At 41.0% G+C, this 16,941-nt stretch overlaps 1 protein-coding gene across 1 annotated transcript; it reads right to left on the reverse strand.

Annotated features, from left to right (window-relative positions):
* Nucleotides 1-4,627: 4,627 nt before the first annotated feature.
* Nucleotides 4,628-16,597, reverse strand: wdr76 (WD repeat domain 76). Its single transcript, XM_084056287.1, has 14 exons — nucleotides 16,504-16,597; nucleotides 16,284-16,361; nucleotides 16,064-16,156; nucleotides 15,620-15,681; nucleotides 15,306-15,426; nucleotides 15,045-15,152; nucleotides 14,299-14,339; nucleotides 13,940-14,093; nucleotides 11,376-11,537; nucleotides 10,085-10,200; nucleotides 9,015-9,113; nucleotides 8,394-8,546; nucleotides 7,971-8,024; nucleotides 4,628-4,946 (listed from the first exon to the last, which is right to left on the reverse strand). Exons 1-14 carry the CDS (start codon nucleotides 16,510-16,512, stop codon nucleotides 4,691-4,693), a joined length of 1,506 nt encoding a protein of 501 aa, XP_083912413.1. The 5' UTR covers nucleotides 16,513-16,597; the 3' UTR covers nucleotides 4,628-4,690.
* Nucleotides 16,598-16,941: the final 344 nt, after the last annotated feature.

The following is a 16,941-nucleotide window of genomic DNA, read 5'->3' on the forward strand; positions in this document are numbered from 1 at the left end:
TGAACCATACAGGAATGAATCAAATGATGTGGGTGCTTACCTGTGAGTAAGAAATGTGAGTACTTTTTCCACCACTGAAGAATCATTAAAAAATCCCTGGAACATTAGTAGCTAATGCATCAGCAGCATTAGCAGCTGTTAGATATGCTTTCCTAAACATGAATGCATCAAAGGATATTTGCATGCATCTATTTTATTATTACACTAAACAGTGTCACAACACTGATCAGTGCTAAAAGACAGTCTTTTCTTTCTGTCTCCTGGTGGATGGAGTTTTGATGAGTTTTGGTCCAAATTTAAGTGAACATTACCAGTGGTGGAAAAAGTACTATACTTTACTTTACATTGCAGTATTGAACAGTATCAATACTGCAATGTAGAAATACTCTGTTACAAGTAAAAGTATGGAATTCAAAATGTACTTGATTAAAAGTACAAAAGTATTGGTAACAAAAATGTACTTAAAGTACCAAGAGTTGAAAGTACTCATTTTGCTCATTAAGTTTTCATATAAAATGCATACAAATATTTTGAAAATAGCAGATGCTCACTGTAGATTGGCAAATGGCCGAAATGTACATACTAGGGCTGAAGTGGTTAATGTATGTTTTGTGATAATAATCCAAATCTACAAAGTATCTATAACTAAACTTTCCTAATGATTGAAGTGGCGAGTAAAAGTAAAAGTATAACAAATTGGAAATACTCCAGTAAATTAAAAGTACCTCAAAAGTGTAATTAAGTACTTAAGTAAATGTATTTAGTTACTTTCCACTACTGGACATTACAGACATCTATTCTTATAATACAGCCCCATCTAGTGGCGATTAGAACTCATAGGATGTAACATTGACAATTTAGTTTTCTGTCGAATTGGATTCACCACAGTTTGGTGAATCTGGGAAACCATTCAGTATAAAATATATTATCTAATAATATATTGTAGGATCTATCTTGAGGAGATTACAGTTTGATTGAAATGAAAGAAACAACTAATGTATTCTGTTGTCAGTGGTGGAAAAAGTACTCAAAGTTTTTACTTCATCAATACCGCAATGTAGAAATACTCTGTAAATTCTGTCCGGAATTAAAAGTGTACTTGAGTAAAAGTACAAAGTATTGGTATCAAAATGTAAAAAGTAGAAGTATACTCATGTTTTCAAATGTATAATATGTATACAAAGCCTATTTTCAAATGGCCTAAATGTATGTAGGACTTAAGAGGTTAATATGTTTTGTTGTTTTGTTGTTAACTAGTTGTACGAACGCTTGTTTTCTATTGTTGTATTGTTTAGTCGATACAATTATTTGCTTTAGCTCATGCTCATTTGATTTTGCTATTTTGTCTCACCTGTTTAAGGAAATAGGTAGCTGATATATTGCACTTTTACCTTAGCGCTAGGTATACTCTTGGTTGCTTGTTTTTGCAGAAAATGCACTTAAGACTTCTGGTGATTAGTAGTTTTCGTTCCCTACCTATGTTGAATACACTTATTGTAAGTCGCTTTTGATAAAAGCGTCTGCTAAATGACTGTAATGTCTCTCTAGGTCGTCCTCAGACGAGCCCTCCATCGTTGCTTCCAGTCATCCTGATTCTCCATACATCTGGCCAACTCATTGGTGCTATGGGCTCCTGCATCCTTCTTGAGCGTGTCCACGTATGTTAGTGTGGGGCGTCCTCTTGACCGGTGCCCATGTGTTGGTTCCCACAGCACCAGTTTGCTGGCTGGCAGCTCTCGGTGCCTTTGGCAGTGTCCTGCTAGTCTCATTCTCCTTACAGCAATCTTCTCGCTCACCCTTGGTATTCCCTCATACAGGATTCTGTTGGTAACATGCGCACTCTTGCTGATGTTAAGCACTGCACGCAGCATCCTGGTGTAGCACCCGTCCAGGGACTTCTCGAGGGCTGGTTTCAGGGTCCAGCATTCACTGCCATAGAGAAGAACGGACTCTACTGTCGCGTAGAAGAAGCTGAGTTTGATTTGGCGGGGGAGATTGGAGTTCCAAACACTGGTCATGCCATTCAGGGCCCTCCATGCAATTGCCTTCCTCACTTTAAGATCTTGCTCAGTTGAGTTGACCCATGCGCCCAGGTATTTGAAGTCCTCGACTTCTTTCAGCACAGTGCCTCTGTTGTAGTCAGAGGTTGATGTTCTGGTGGAACGTTGTAGGTGAGGACCTCAGTTTTCTTGGCGTTTAGCCTGAGGCCGACCTTGGCGCACTCTAGCTCTACCCTGTTCAGTAGTTCTTGTGCTTGTTCCACGTTGTCAGAGAGCAAACTGATGTCATCCGCATAGTCAAGGTCTGTGAGGACCACTGCGGGGTGTCGCCTCGACTTCCTTGGCGTTAGTGTGAAGCCAAGTTCCTGCTCTCGCCCACTGATTGCTTTCCTGAGCGCATAATCGAGGACTATAATGAAGAGAAAGGGGGCTAGTGTATCCCCTTGCATAACCCCAGCCAGGATGTCAAACTCCTCGCTGCTGCCGTCTGGGGTCACCACCTTGGCCCTTGTTCCTGCGTACATGGACTCTATTGCTCGGAGTAGGTTGGGAGGAATCCGGTATGCCTTCAGGATCTTCACCATCATGCCTCGGTGGATCGAGTCGAATGCCTTTTTGAAGTCTATAAAGCATAGGACTGCAGTCAGGTTGTCCCTCTTTACCTCCTCAATCATTCTCCTAAGTGCCAAGATCTGAGCTGTTGTAGTTCGCCCCTCTCGGAAGCCGTTCTGATTCTCCCTCAGGTGAGGGTCAATTGCTTGCCGGACCCTGTTTAGGATCATGCGGTTGTAAACTTTAGCAATGATGCATGTCAGACTGATGCCTCGGTAGTTGTCCGGCTTTGAGAGGTCCCCGGATTTGGGCACTGGGATGATGTTTGACAGAGACCACATGTCAGGCAACCGATGCAACAGAGCAAGGTTACAGAACTCTAGAATGATGTCGTGTAATGTAATGTAATGTTTTGTACTAATAGTAATCAAAATCTACAAATTAACTAGTGACTAAAGTTTTCAAATAATTGTAGTTAAGTAAAAGTATATTTGCCTCTGAAATGTAGTGGCGTAGAAGTACTGACAATTGGAAATCTCCAGTTAAGTAAAACAACGCCTCAAAATTGCACTTAAGTAGCCTACAGTACATGAGTAAATGTACTTAGTCACTTTACACTACTGTCTGTTGTGCATCGATTAAGTCAGGTGTGCAGTCACACCTAGCTCTGAGTCCAGGCCAGCAGGTGTGACTGCTTCAATCCCCATGTTCATTCAGGCCAAGGGAGAGACAGAACCTCTGGCATCATTGTTTCTGTTTTATCTTGTCTACCTTACGAATGACAACTTACTAAGGCATGGCAAGTAGCATGGCTACCTGGAAAACTGTTAACTATGTGCTCACATCGCATCATAAACTAAACTAAAACCACTGGCTGCCATCTGTCCTTCATTGAGCCTAACTGTCACATTCCCCCACACGCAGATTTATATAAAACGTACAGTAAATGAGCTGTTCTTTTCTATAAAATGTACACAGCAATATGAGCTATTCTTTTCTATTAAAAAAACAGGAATAATGAGCTGGGCTGTGGTTGCACTGTACCAGGGTCATGTGTATGGGGGAGCCTCTATTTATAGTCTCAGTTAGCATTTTGTTACTTCTAAACAAGACTGATTATTTCCATTCACAAACAACTGAAAACTGGTGTAGTAATTTGTCACTAATGATAATATATTCTGACTGGGCTCTTTACTTTCATGTTCGGCATAAAAACTATTTCTGTTCAACCCCCCGTGACCACTGACCAATAGTCGAACCTCAGTTTACAAGGATCTTTGTAAGAAACTGGAGAAATGTGTTGTTACAATACTGCCATCTACAGTAGACAGTGTCACGTCCTTGGCAAACAAACTGAACATTTTCAAATAAAATCCAGTATCTCAGAGCACATTTTTACTTTATTTTATATAAATTCTTAAAGTCTTACAATTTAAATCTGAACTATTTCTGTTCACAGAGCATCACAAAACAATAGTAGGTTTAACAGTAAAAAAAAGACATGTAACAAAAATTGCTTAAATGGAATCAAAACATAAACATAAACAAGTCAAGACAAACTTACTTCAAACAATTAATAAAATATCATTAATATACTGCAACATGTTGAACTGAACCATGTATCTTATATTTGACTGCAACATACTGTGTAGACAGACAGGTTGGTCTGAACTATTGATACAACATCACAGTGCCAGTGGCAGTGTAGTTGTTCAGCTCCTAGCAGGTGATAAGGTGCACTGAGTTGTGTTGAACCTGTATTAAGAATGACAACTGCATGATAAGTGGACATGTCCTGGGATGGACCCTTACGGGTCTGTAACTCTGGACCCTTTACAGCAAAAACTGGTTCCAACGTTGCAAGACGTGGTACCTTAGAACTGCACAGACGTGCTAACATGTTTATCACGAGTCAAACAAGCATTGTGCTGTTCTGACATGGTAGAGGTAGAGTGAAGACCTAGCGCGTAATCGTTTTGACTGACAGGCCATAGCAACTAGCAGCAGCACCACTATGAGTAAGCAGCTGCATTGTGTCTCAATCATTTATACGGATTGAGTACTAACTAGGTAAGATATCACTGGGGGCATGAAAGAATCCATTTGGCTTTTTGTGTCATCATGGCTTTATGTTCATCTCAGTGGGTGAAGACATGCATGCGTCCTGAGGAGTTGCCCCCCAGCAGTGCATTCCTGCTGGGGTGGAAGGCAGTGACAGACAGCACGGTGGTCAGGTGGTCCTCGTCTCTGAAGGAGTGCAGGAGCTGCCCACTCTCATGGTACACCTGAACTCTACGAGGTCTGTCCATGCTCCCCACCACAAAGCAGTCCTCTTGTTTAGGGTCCCATACTGCTGCTAGCTTGCTCAGCCACCGGCCGGTTTGCATGAAATGTCTGGTCATAAAATAGGGATTGTACAGATTGTTAGCTCACATACAATAAAAAGCTGAATCCACAACCACAGTATTCAGCGTGTGTTACAGAACTTGTTCAATGTGGGAATGTGGCCTCGCTGTTCTATTAAGGTACTGACACAGGGGGTTCATCAATGTTCTGTATAAAAGGTACAGAATGTGTGTTGGGGGGGGGGGGGGGGGGGGGGGGGTCACTCTGAAAGGAACATGCTTTGGTGACTGCGGTGTGCTGTGTCATCAGTCCATTTCGTGTCAGTGTTTTGTGAAATAAATGCTAGGGTTAAGATACAAACCTCTCCATCAAACAGGGACGGGTCCCTAGAGACTTAAAAAAAAGCAAGAGTGACCGCTCTGTACAAAAAAGGAAACCAATTAGACCCCGGCAACTACCGCCCTATTTCTATTCTTAGCTCCATCTTGAAAGTCATGGAAAAAATAGTTTATGAACAGGTTGAAAAAAAATCTAATTTACGAATTCCAATCTGGTTTCAGAACATCCCACTCACTGACACATGCCTCCTTTACCTGAACGACTATATCAAACAAGGAGTCGACAAGGGCAAATATTGCGGCATGGTCATGCACCGTTGATCACCCAATTATGATCGATAAGCTAAAAGCAATAGGTTTTGATGATACGTCAGCGAGCTGGATGAGAGCCTATCTGGAGGGGAGGGAAGAAGTGGTTGAAGTAAACGGAACCCAGTCGCCCCCCCCCTCTCAGTGACTTGTGGAGTTCCGCAAGGAAGCATACTAGGACCTTTACTGTTCCTGATATATGTGAACGATATGTCCTCAGCTTGCGACTGCAAACTGTTCCTGTTCGCAGATGACTCTGCTCTGCTATTCTCGGACAGGGACAGGCTGCAGGTTGAGAAAACTCTCAGCTCTGAACTCGACACGATCCGCATCTGGCTCGCTGACAACAAACTATCATTACACCTGGGTAAAACTGAATCCATTCTCTTTGGGTCCAGTGCTAACCTTAGCAAGGCTGATGATCAAAGCGGGTGATGATGTCATCTCAAGAAAGGATGAAATTGCCTACCTGGGTTCCATCTTGGAGGAAAACCTCTCTGGTGATAAAAATGGCCGAAAGAGTAATCAAAAAGGTCAACCAAAGAACACGCTATTTGTATAGGATTTTCCCCCATTGCCCTCATACAAGGTCATTTCGATTATGCATGCTCCTCATGGTATCACGACACCACCAAGGCCTTAAAAAACAAGACCAGGAGACCTGGTTCTGCCAGACCCAGAATAAATTCCCTTTTATGCCCATGTATGGACGAAAGGGGGACGAAATTCAGAGGTCCCTTTTATGCCATGTATGGACGAAAGGGGGACGAAAAAAAGACAGACTTTTATGCCCATGTATGGACGAAAGGGGGACAAAGCCTCATGTAGGCAGACCCCTTGGGTCTGGCAAAAATCACACCCAGTGTGAAGTGAGCGGTGTGGTCATCAGTGATGGAAGCTCACTTTTTAAAAAAAAGTGTTTTTTTTAAGTGCATAGTCCTATTTATAGGTTATTAATTTCATCATGTGTCTCGCTAGCCAATCACAGTGCTGAATAGAGTCAGCCAATAGAGTCAGCCAATCACAGTACAGCTAGGGGTGTACTCATGTAGAGGGCTGTGCTATTATGAGCCAATCACAGTACAGCGAAGGGTGTACTAATGAGGTGTCCCAACCCCACTTATAGGAGCGGCTACACCGCTCAATAAAGCTCCAAACATCCCAAAACAAACTAGTAAGGCTACTTTAAGCCTCAACCACACAACCCATCTAACCCCTGCTCACTTTGCTAGGGTTGGATGGCTCAGGGTTGAAGACAGAGTACAGCAACTTGCTATGGTCCTGGTCTACAAGATTCGACACGACATTGGCATCCCTCTGTATTTGTCAAAATACTTCCAAAACGTAAATGAATCCATCTACACCACGCTCATCAGGCCGTGTCTGGAGTATAGCTCAGTGCTCTTGGTGGGCTGCTCAAAAAAACAACAGGCAGAGCTAGAGCGAGTCCAGACTCGTGCCTGCAAAATCATCAGGAGGAGAGCTGGAAACTTCTCACAACCACTGCCATCACTTCAGACCAGGAGGGAGGTAGCGGCAGTGAAGCTGGTCAGGGACATGCATGACGAACAGCACCCTCTGCATGATCTGCTGCCTCAAACAAGAGAAATAGATACTACCAGGACACTGAGGAATAAACATGAGTTGTCAGAACCTAAACCCAAAGCCAAAACCAACAGGCTGAAAAACTCTACCCTGTACGCGGCAGTCAGGCTGTATAATAAATAGTGATCAGACTGTATAAATAACATGGCCACCAGAATTGTTTTAAATGTCCTCATCTTCTGCTTCTGCGAAATGAAATGTTTTTAAATGTTTTTAAATGTATTGAACCGTTCTTGTATGCATAAGCTTTTTATATTTACAACATATGTAAAGTTCTGCAGTTTTTCAGTGGGGCCTTGGCTCCACTGCAAGCATGAATTAATCAAATCAAATCAAATCAAATCAAGTCCACGATCATAACACCAGAGGCAGCTCCACGGATCATGTTCAACCCAGATTTGCCTCAACAAAGGGAATGAAAGGGAATACTCAACAAAAATGTGGAAAGCCCTACCAAAAGGAGTAAAGGAGTGTAAAACCCTACTCACTTTCAAAACTGCCCTAAAGATACACCTTCAGGAGGCTGCATTTCGATTTTTACTTTTCATACCAGTAACCTGTAAGATGATTGTATGACGTTCTGTATAGTAGTGTGTATATCTGTCTGTCTCTTATATGTCATCATGATTTGTGTGCGTGGGGATCTCATTTTAAACAAGCTTAGTGCTTTACGAGCCTTCCAGTTTAGTAGACCTTGTATTGTGAATGTGTACTTCCATGTACTGTTGTTCTCATGTCTTACTAAATAAAGATACATCAATGAAGATATAGATGTTGGAACACAAAACACACGAGGGACAGTCAGTGCATGTAGGCCTACCCTATGGAGGTCACCAAGGGAGCTTTGCCGATCAAAGCAGAGGTGTCGTAAATCCTGAAAGACACAAACGCATTTAATTAGATCTGTCATTGCTAAACATTTAGTAATTTACATGTTAAGGTTTTAACTGACTCTTAAGCGCCGTTCAGACCAAGCACGATAAGTTTAACGATAACTATAAATATGTTGTTTTAAAAAACGTTCTCACTAACAACGTCGTGAACGATATCGCTTGGATCACTTTCCGACAGCCAAAGTCAAAATCCATCAGGACACCTGGTATGCAACCGGTCTTGTTAGTGTAAGTCTCTGTAACCACTTGGTGGTAGAACAGTCTGATATACAACCTTGGTCCAGTTTTGTAATATTGCTCCAGTTTCTATTGAATACAACACATGTTCATGTGAATTCTGTCAGCCTCACCTGATCCTGTTGTCCAAACAGGAGGTGAGCACTCTGTTCCCAGTTGTAGAGGAGAAATAAGCACTAGAGATGCTTAAACTGTGGCCATGCAGCTGGCACACTGGCTTGCTGTTGGTCTTCTTCAGCGAGCGGCTGTCGTAAACGCTCACCATCCTGCAATGAAATAAAAGAAAGGCAACAACCCATTATATACTACTGTATATGTACCATGTACAGTATATCATCTATATACACAAACCTATAAACCTTCATGGATCAATACATCACACTTGCACACATGACCCTACTGAGCATTCATGTTATTGATCAGTATGACACGATCTAGACTACAGATTAAACTAGAAATTTAAGTGCATACTGTAAATCCTTGCATAAATCTTACGACCCAACTTTCACCATCTTCTTAACTTTCTCTTTCACTTCACTAGGAACCTCAGGCTTTCATGGTCAGATATGGAATTCTTTCTTTTCTCTTTCTCTAATGACAAAAGTCCCTGATATTCCAACAACCAACTTTTTTATATACTTTTAAAAGTTCCAGGACCAGTGGGAACTCTGTTTGAAGTATGATACATACTTGCTCTAGGTTAAAGTACACACAATATGAATATTGATACATACTTGTTCTCAGCAACCACAAAGTATTGCTTGTGCAGAGGATGGACGTTGACACATCGAATAACTTTAGTGTCCAGTGTGTTCACAGACTCATGGGAGTTTCTGCAAAGAAATTAAAACCCATCACATATTCACACTTTAGTAAAACTTCATTATCACATATTTACACCTTAGTAAAGATTCATTATACAAAACATGTCAGAAATCAATCTAAAATATCTGCTCCCTGGTGGATCAATCACACTCCCTGCCTACGGCACTATTCAATTTAATTACAATATAGGCATTTAGCGACTTACAATAAACAGGTTAAATAATCACATAAACAGAGTGCAGAGAGAAAAATGTAGTGCCTTCAGAAGCTAGTATACCAGGTAAACAATTAACCTAGCATCTGTCTACATAGCATGCCATCTAAATGACATGCTTAACATCTGTGTTCAAGAAAAACAAATCTAAGAAACTAAAGACATGAGAACGGGTGACTGCATATGTCTGCATAGTAGCCATATATCTTGGTCAGTTGCTAGCATCATTCAAGAGAGAAAGTGGCAAGAAAGGGATGGGTACAGGGAGGGAGAATGAAGTGCAGGGGGGTGAGGTGGACTCTGAAGAGGCGAGTCTTCATACTACGGCAGAAAATAGGGGGTGAGTCTGCAGTTCTGACTGCAATTGGGATTTGTTCCAGAGTTTGGAAGCAAGGAGGGAGAATAGTCTAGGACGTGTGGAGAGTTGTCTAGGGTGTTTTAGGGAAGGCTTGGACAGCCTTCCTCTGTTAACTGATGCGAGCAGGGAGGGTTGGATCATATCTGGATCATGCCTTTGGTTACCATGTAGGCCAACATCAATATTTTGTACTGGAAAACGTGAAAACTTTGGCTGGTTGAAGACCAGGCGTGCAGCGGCGTTCTGGATCACTTGGGGGGGCTTGAGTGACTATGCCGGGAAGCCAGAAACTAGGGAGTTACAGTAGTCAAGCTTTGAAATTACTACCATACTCCTTCTTGACTTCTAGACATGCTACTAGCAATAGCACTAATAGTTTAATAAAATAGCGGTACATTGAACATTACCCTGGAGTCCGCCTGTCAACAATGGCAACATCACCATGCCAGTCCCCGACCACTAGAGTGGAACAGTCATCTGATAGGAAGTCAAAGGTCTTCAGTCCGTCGTCAATGTCATACACCTGTTAGGACAACAAGACAATGTCATACACCTGGTAGGACAGCAAGACAGATCTGTAGCTATGGTGATCTGTAGCTATGGACAGCAAGTTAATTCCAACTGAAGGAGGTAGGATTTCTATAAGTTCAGTACTGCTTGAGGCTGAAGTGGGGCTAGCCTTCTCTCTCTTTCTGGCAATGGCAGTCATGAATGCAACTTTCTAGTCCTCACACAAAGACAATCCAAACATTAAACCTTGTACTGAAAGGTTGAATGTTCAATACACTCAAATAACAGCAACAAATGTTATAAGCCACTTTCAGACATGCAGTGTGTTATGGTAGTTTTACAGAGCTCAAACGGAGGGGCTGTATGTATGAACGAAACATTCCGGCTAAGTAGGATCGGACATGCAACAGATTTTATACAGGCAGGACCCTTGACTTAAGTCCGGGTAATGTCCGATTTGGCTCAAACCGCTCTATGTGTGAATAGACGCTGTGCTTGTCCGGAGAGAGTTTAATAATTCTGCTTTTTATTAGCGTTCGAGTTGGAAATATTCACCGATCGAACATTAACGTCTCTTTACTACTGCAGCAGCCACTTCCCTCCGCAGTGCGCACTTGGCTGTATATAGACCAATTTTCTCTGAAAAATATTGCATTTGATCCTTGCATCTCCCTCAGGCTGTGCCTGTAATATATTTACGTGGTTGCAGCTAATGCGTGCGTCTACTAGCCAGACCCCACCCCTCACCTTATCAAACGTTGCATTTACCTTAATGTGTGAACGCATCTGAAACAGACATTCTCCTGTTGCATGCTACATGTCTGAACGACAAACACCAGATAATGTCCTGAGCTGATTACCCAGACATTTTCCAGTGTTCATATTTGAAAGTGGCTATACATAAATGGATTAAAAGCTGATTGAAAGCACAGACAACGTGCAGCTAGCAATTCATTACATAGTATATCTGATGATATAATTGTATGAATGTTCTTATTGGAGATTATATTCTTCTGCATGTCTCTGCATTATACATGGCCATGCATATGCACGTTGTCAATAAAAACATCAATCAATCAATCTATTATAAACAATATCCAAAAAGAAAACAATATGCAGTTAGAGGTTCATGTGCGATGTGGGAATAGAAGTTGGGAATAGACAGTGAGATGTAGTGGTTTAACTTACATCATCAAAGATGGCCTTCTCCATGTCCATGCAGCGTAGAGATCCATCATAGCTCAGGCTCAGCAGGTGGGCAGAATTGGCCCTGGAAAACGCCAGGCAAGACACTGGACGAGTGTGGGGCTCAAACAACAACACGCCCCTATCATCACCCCAACCAGGACCCTGGACACCACAAAGACATGACATTAATTACATAAATCACATTTAAATCTATTAAAGAATTAAGACATTTACAATCAAAGGTTGGATTTATTGTTTGATGCTGTCTGACAGAATTAGCACTAGTAATTCTACAAAGATAAAACAAAATCAATCACAAACCCAGCTAGTTAATAGCTACTTTCATACAGAGATCCCGCTATAGTGACATAAAAAAGGGCAGTCATTAATGCCGCAAGGATTGAATCAAAAACTAAACTATTAAGGCCGTCCAAATCAGAAATTTGTGAAACTTCATGAAAGGAGTCCTTCACACTAGCACGGTTTCCTAAACAATTAGAAAAATATGTAGAAGTATGATGTTTAGGTATTATAATTCTAAACATATGTTCTTGCTGTTCTTCATGCATCCAACCAGTTGAAGAAATTGAAGATTTAGGCTTTAACTAACTTTAGGTTATATTGTATTCATACTCTACCATTATACATTTTACACAATTACATTTTATTCATTAAAAAAAAGTGATATAGTGACGCTTTAACCTTTGCCTTTATGAAATATCCGAGACGATTAAGGTTTTATGGAATATGCTTCTGAACATAGAACATGTATTCCATTGCTAGTTTGACCCACTCGAATACTCTTTAAACTTATGACTGCAATCAAACTGAGAACTTTAATCCATGATGCAGACTTTGCTTCTTTACACAGAATCCAACAATGCTGCCCCTTTGTGTGCTTTACTGCTTTTATATGGCATGTCAGCATTAAAATATCAGAGGTGTCAAAACAGCAGATGTCAAACAACAGTCAGTGCGGTCTCTCATGGCCAGACTGTTGCCTCCCACAATTTTCAAATGGTTCCGGTCATACAGTCTGGAGCACGGAAGCTCTGTTGATGAGTAAAGGGGAAAGCAGAAGCCCCGCCTCCCCTCCACTTCCGTTTCGTCTTTACTGTCGCGCAAATGTATCCTAATATAAATCGAAATCATCTTAGCATATATAGCTTGCTGCTTAGCAGAAATGGAAATTAAAAAAATAAATGGAAATGACGAACGGATGCCAGCTTCCTGCCTCGGATTTCGGGAGGTGTAGTTCCAGACTCTATAGCGTTCGTTTGGCTACGCGAGACTAGTGTCAGTGTCTAGTGTTACACTATGCTGTTTGACAGCTGTTGTCAGTTGATTGATTCTATACATTCACACCTGTAGCCTATGCATCTATTTCACAAAACACCAACACAAAATGGACTTACAACAACATAGCATACCCGTACATCACTAGTGTGCGTGCGTAAAAGACAGAGGGAGATGTTGACGATGCTTAATGTTATGTTGTTAAAATGGCGGATTTAAGCGAGCAATATATTTGTGCAATCATAAATGTATTGGAGTAGAAACTGAAGAGAAGAAGGGAGCGGTTCAAGACAGAAAGGTACTTGTAGTGTAAAGTCCTAATGCATACTGAAAGGATTTTAAAAGACTCAAGTCTGATACTATAAGACTTTGACTGTCTGGTCAAACTATAGACTTCATGTCTCACATCTAAAAGACAATTTTATCAGACTATAAGATTTAGCAAACACTGGGGATTTATCAAGGTAACAATTTACAAGAATTAAACAAGACTGCATTCAAAATCATACACTACATACTAATCAGTATGCCATTTATCATCATAATCTTAAATGTCATTTTGGACTAATGTGGTATTGAACCACACAGAACTTTTGTAAAGGGCCCCATCTTGTGACAAAGAAGAGGCACTACACATGTTGAGTTAACAAAAACAAGCACTCCTCTTCAACAGCAATACTTGGAAAACATTATTGTGGCTAACATTGTTGTTGTTGTTGTTGTTTGCTACATGCTACCTATCAAACTATTTGGTGCTGGACAGAGTGCACCTATTGGTTGTTGACATGGTTCACATCACATCACATTCACTTCACATGAGAATGTGCCAAGAGAATGACAATATTAAACATGTTTGATTTGATCAGAAACGTCAAGACAAGGAAAAGACTGACTTAAGACAGCTCAGACTGCCACCTTACATCGATAGTGACGGGAGTGTGCCGTAACTAGTTGTGATTTAATTCCAACATTGGGAAATTTGTAAGCAATAGTGAAATAATCTAATAGTTATTTAAGGCCGGTATTAGATGTCACAACCCTGTCCTGCCAGCTGTCCTTTTTACACAGACATCAATTCAGCTCTGTAATTATGTTGCTGGCTCAAAGGCGGCACAGCAATGACCCTCTGTTCCGTGATCATTCCTTTTATACAGAACAGTCAGCAAGGTAAAATAACTTAACATTCGGCCCTTGAAAAGGCTGTGTAAAAGAGGTTGATAATGCCCTTAGTAGTAGTAAAATAGTATGGTCTAAGTAAATTAACTCACAAAGTTCCAGAGTCCCACATGACCCAACTTGTCTCCTGCAGCCATGAGCAGGCTGCTAGTGCAGGGGTGGAAAGCTGCTGAGAAGATCCGACTCATCACCACCTTGGCAAATCCATCCTCGGTTATTTTCATGTTCTGAAGAGTAGAGCAGTACCTGCAACAAGGCAACAACAACTGTATCTGCAACAATCATTTCTGTCACTTTTTCTAATGCTTTACAATTCTGATTAATCTTGCTCTTAAAGTGCTTCCAATGATACATGGTATTGCATGTTGACATCTTTGGCAACTTTTTTTTTTCTTCAGTAAGAGGCAAATTGGGCAATTGGAGAATAGATTGGTTACTTTTGAAGACTTACTGCTTCAGATCAAGATCCACCTTTTCTTCCTTTGTGGAGACCTGCAGAGTGGAATGACGATGAGTAGGTTTGACTGAATGACCAGAAATAACACAGTGCATTGACACAGTGTAAAACAGTGGTTCTCAAAGTGGGTTCCGGGGACCACCAGGGGTCCTTGGGGGGTTCTAGGGGATCCCAGCTAAATAAATAAATAATACCACTTTAACCCTATATACATACATTGGGCCTCATTCACTAAGCTGTTGGTAAATTGTGTAAAGCATGGTGTATACTGTATATCCTAAGCAAAGTTTGTCGTGTGATTCATGAAAGGGGGGGCTTGATTTGTGCAGATCGCAGGTGGATCTCATGATGAATGAGAGCTGCGTGTATACTGTATCACAAGCGTGCTCCCCTGTAGATCCCCTGTAGGACCCAAGCTTAGTGAATGAGGCCCATTGACTATTTGAAAATAGCCACTTTACAAGCTCACAGCACATCGTATCACGACACGTTGGGAGCTTGTAGATCTGCTATTTCTTAATCTTGAAAAAAATGAATACCATTAGAACATTTTAACAACAGAAATCTTGTATGCTTGTCCCACCCGGCACAAAATATTTTCAGATGGAGGTCAGCGACCAAACGCATATTAATTTGGGGGTCCTTGACGCGAAAAGGTTTGAGAACCACTGGTGTAACAATCCAGCGGGAAAGTGAACTTTCACACCTCTGCATCACTGACATAAAAACATGATTCCCACCTCAGAGCAGAGCTGGAGAAGCTCAGGAGGTAGTCCACTGCCTTCCTCCATGTTCACTGGATCCATGGACAGAGGACCAGGAGGATTCTTTCGCCTAACATCAATTGACTAACATGTTTGGACAGAAAGAATGAATGAGAGAAAAGGACAAACTCACAGGCAGCTCTTAAGTAACGTTAATTAAGTATCACAAATCTTCAGTACACAGTCAATTCATTAAAAAAAGAGTATATTGTTGAGATAAAGAACTAGTTTCATTACATAGGTAGATAGTGCTGCTCTAGTGGTGCTGGGGATAAGAATCCCGTTGTCAGGAGTTATCGCTTGGAGCCGCAGGGACTTCCGAGGAGGAAGCTTTTCTTTCTCTGCAATCTTTGACCTGCTGCAAACAAAGTGTTCTTGTGTTAACACATTGACCTACACTGTTTGAGTTTAACTGAAAAGAGCTGCGTCGTTTACAAATACCAAATTATTTGTTGCATTGTGTACTGTACTTGTATCAAGCACATAGCTAGAATGTACGTGGGGTTTTAATTCTATCTAATAGAAGAAGCAAACATCCCAGCAGACTGTACCTTGTGAGTTTCCTCTTCTGTGATGGTTTTGGTCGTGTTGACTGTTTCAGATCTTCAGAAGCCTTTTGAGAGAGGAAAGTTAGCGAACGTCATATAAGAACCATTTTGTACTCAACACACAGTGATGATGAATACATGCAGGAGAGTGATGGTCAATGACGGGAAATGTTTTTTGAGATGGAAAAAAGTGTTATGTGGTTTAGGTGGGGTTCAAAAGACACTGCAGAGTCTAAGATGACACCAAGACAGTGGATGTGAGGGAATGTGAACACGATGGAGCGTCAATCTAATAATTTATGATGAAAACATAATTTATGTTTATGCCAAACCCCACACCTAAACATGTCTATAGAACTCAGATGTATTGTCGTGTGAAGGGTCCTGATTTAAATCAATAACCACTGTTACCTGGCAGTGCTGCTGAAGCTACAACAGAGTTTTTACCTGGTCTAGTTTGATGGAGGACAGGAAAACTTTGTTCTGTCTTATGTTCTCTAGACGTTCCAGCTCATATGCAGACAGTCTTTCATGTCCATCCTGAATTGAAAAAAAAAACTACATTATATTACATTACATTATGAACGAGTCATAATGAAAAAAAGGACTTTTGTTTTGTTAAATGGCAATGACAAATTGATGACACTATAAAACGTATATAACGTACTATATCACTGCGTTCAACGTCAGAATCCTCTTTTTTGGCCTTGGTCTTGTTTTGTCTCCTTTTAGCACTTGTACCATCCTTAAAAGTGACCCAACAGAGGCGATTAATTAGAAAATAGGTAACTCAAACAAGACATCCAAAACAAATGTAAAACAAAAATGTAAAAAGGCAGCTTAATTTCAGTATTAATATTGTTTCTAAGTCTCTCTTAGAGGCCCACCTTTTTCATTTCAACGTTTTCAGGCTGGTTTTCTGTCAGCTGTGTGACTGGTTTTCTCCTCTGTCGAGTTGAACGCCTGGGTGGATCATCAGGGTTGTTGTTATAAAACCCAGATGGCTTCATTTTCTGGAGAATGAATGAGGATGGTTCATTAAAATGTCAACTTTTGCAGCATCGCATAACTTTATCTAACTGTAATGTAATGAAGCTCTGTAACGGTACGGTACAACTATATCCAATTGTAATGTAGCCCTGAAACGGTATAACTTTATACCTTTACTTTTTTCTAACTGCAGTGTTAAGTTGCTTGTAAATATTGGTGGTTGCGGGTTGCAGTTGTAGTTGCTTATTTGAGATAGATTGGCTATTGCCTATGTGGCCCATATACTGTAGTTGCTTCTTTTGAGCTTTCTTTTTCTACACCTGGTGGTTGCTTAT

The sequence above is a fragment of the Gymnoscopelus microlampas genome (assembly GCF_963454915.1).
Source record: "Gymnoscopelus microlampas genome assembly, chromosome: 1".
NCBI classification, from domain to species: Eukaryota; Metazoa; Chordata; class Actinopteri; order Myctophiformes; family Myctophidae; genus Gymnoscopelus; species Gymnoscopelus microlampas.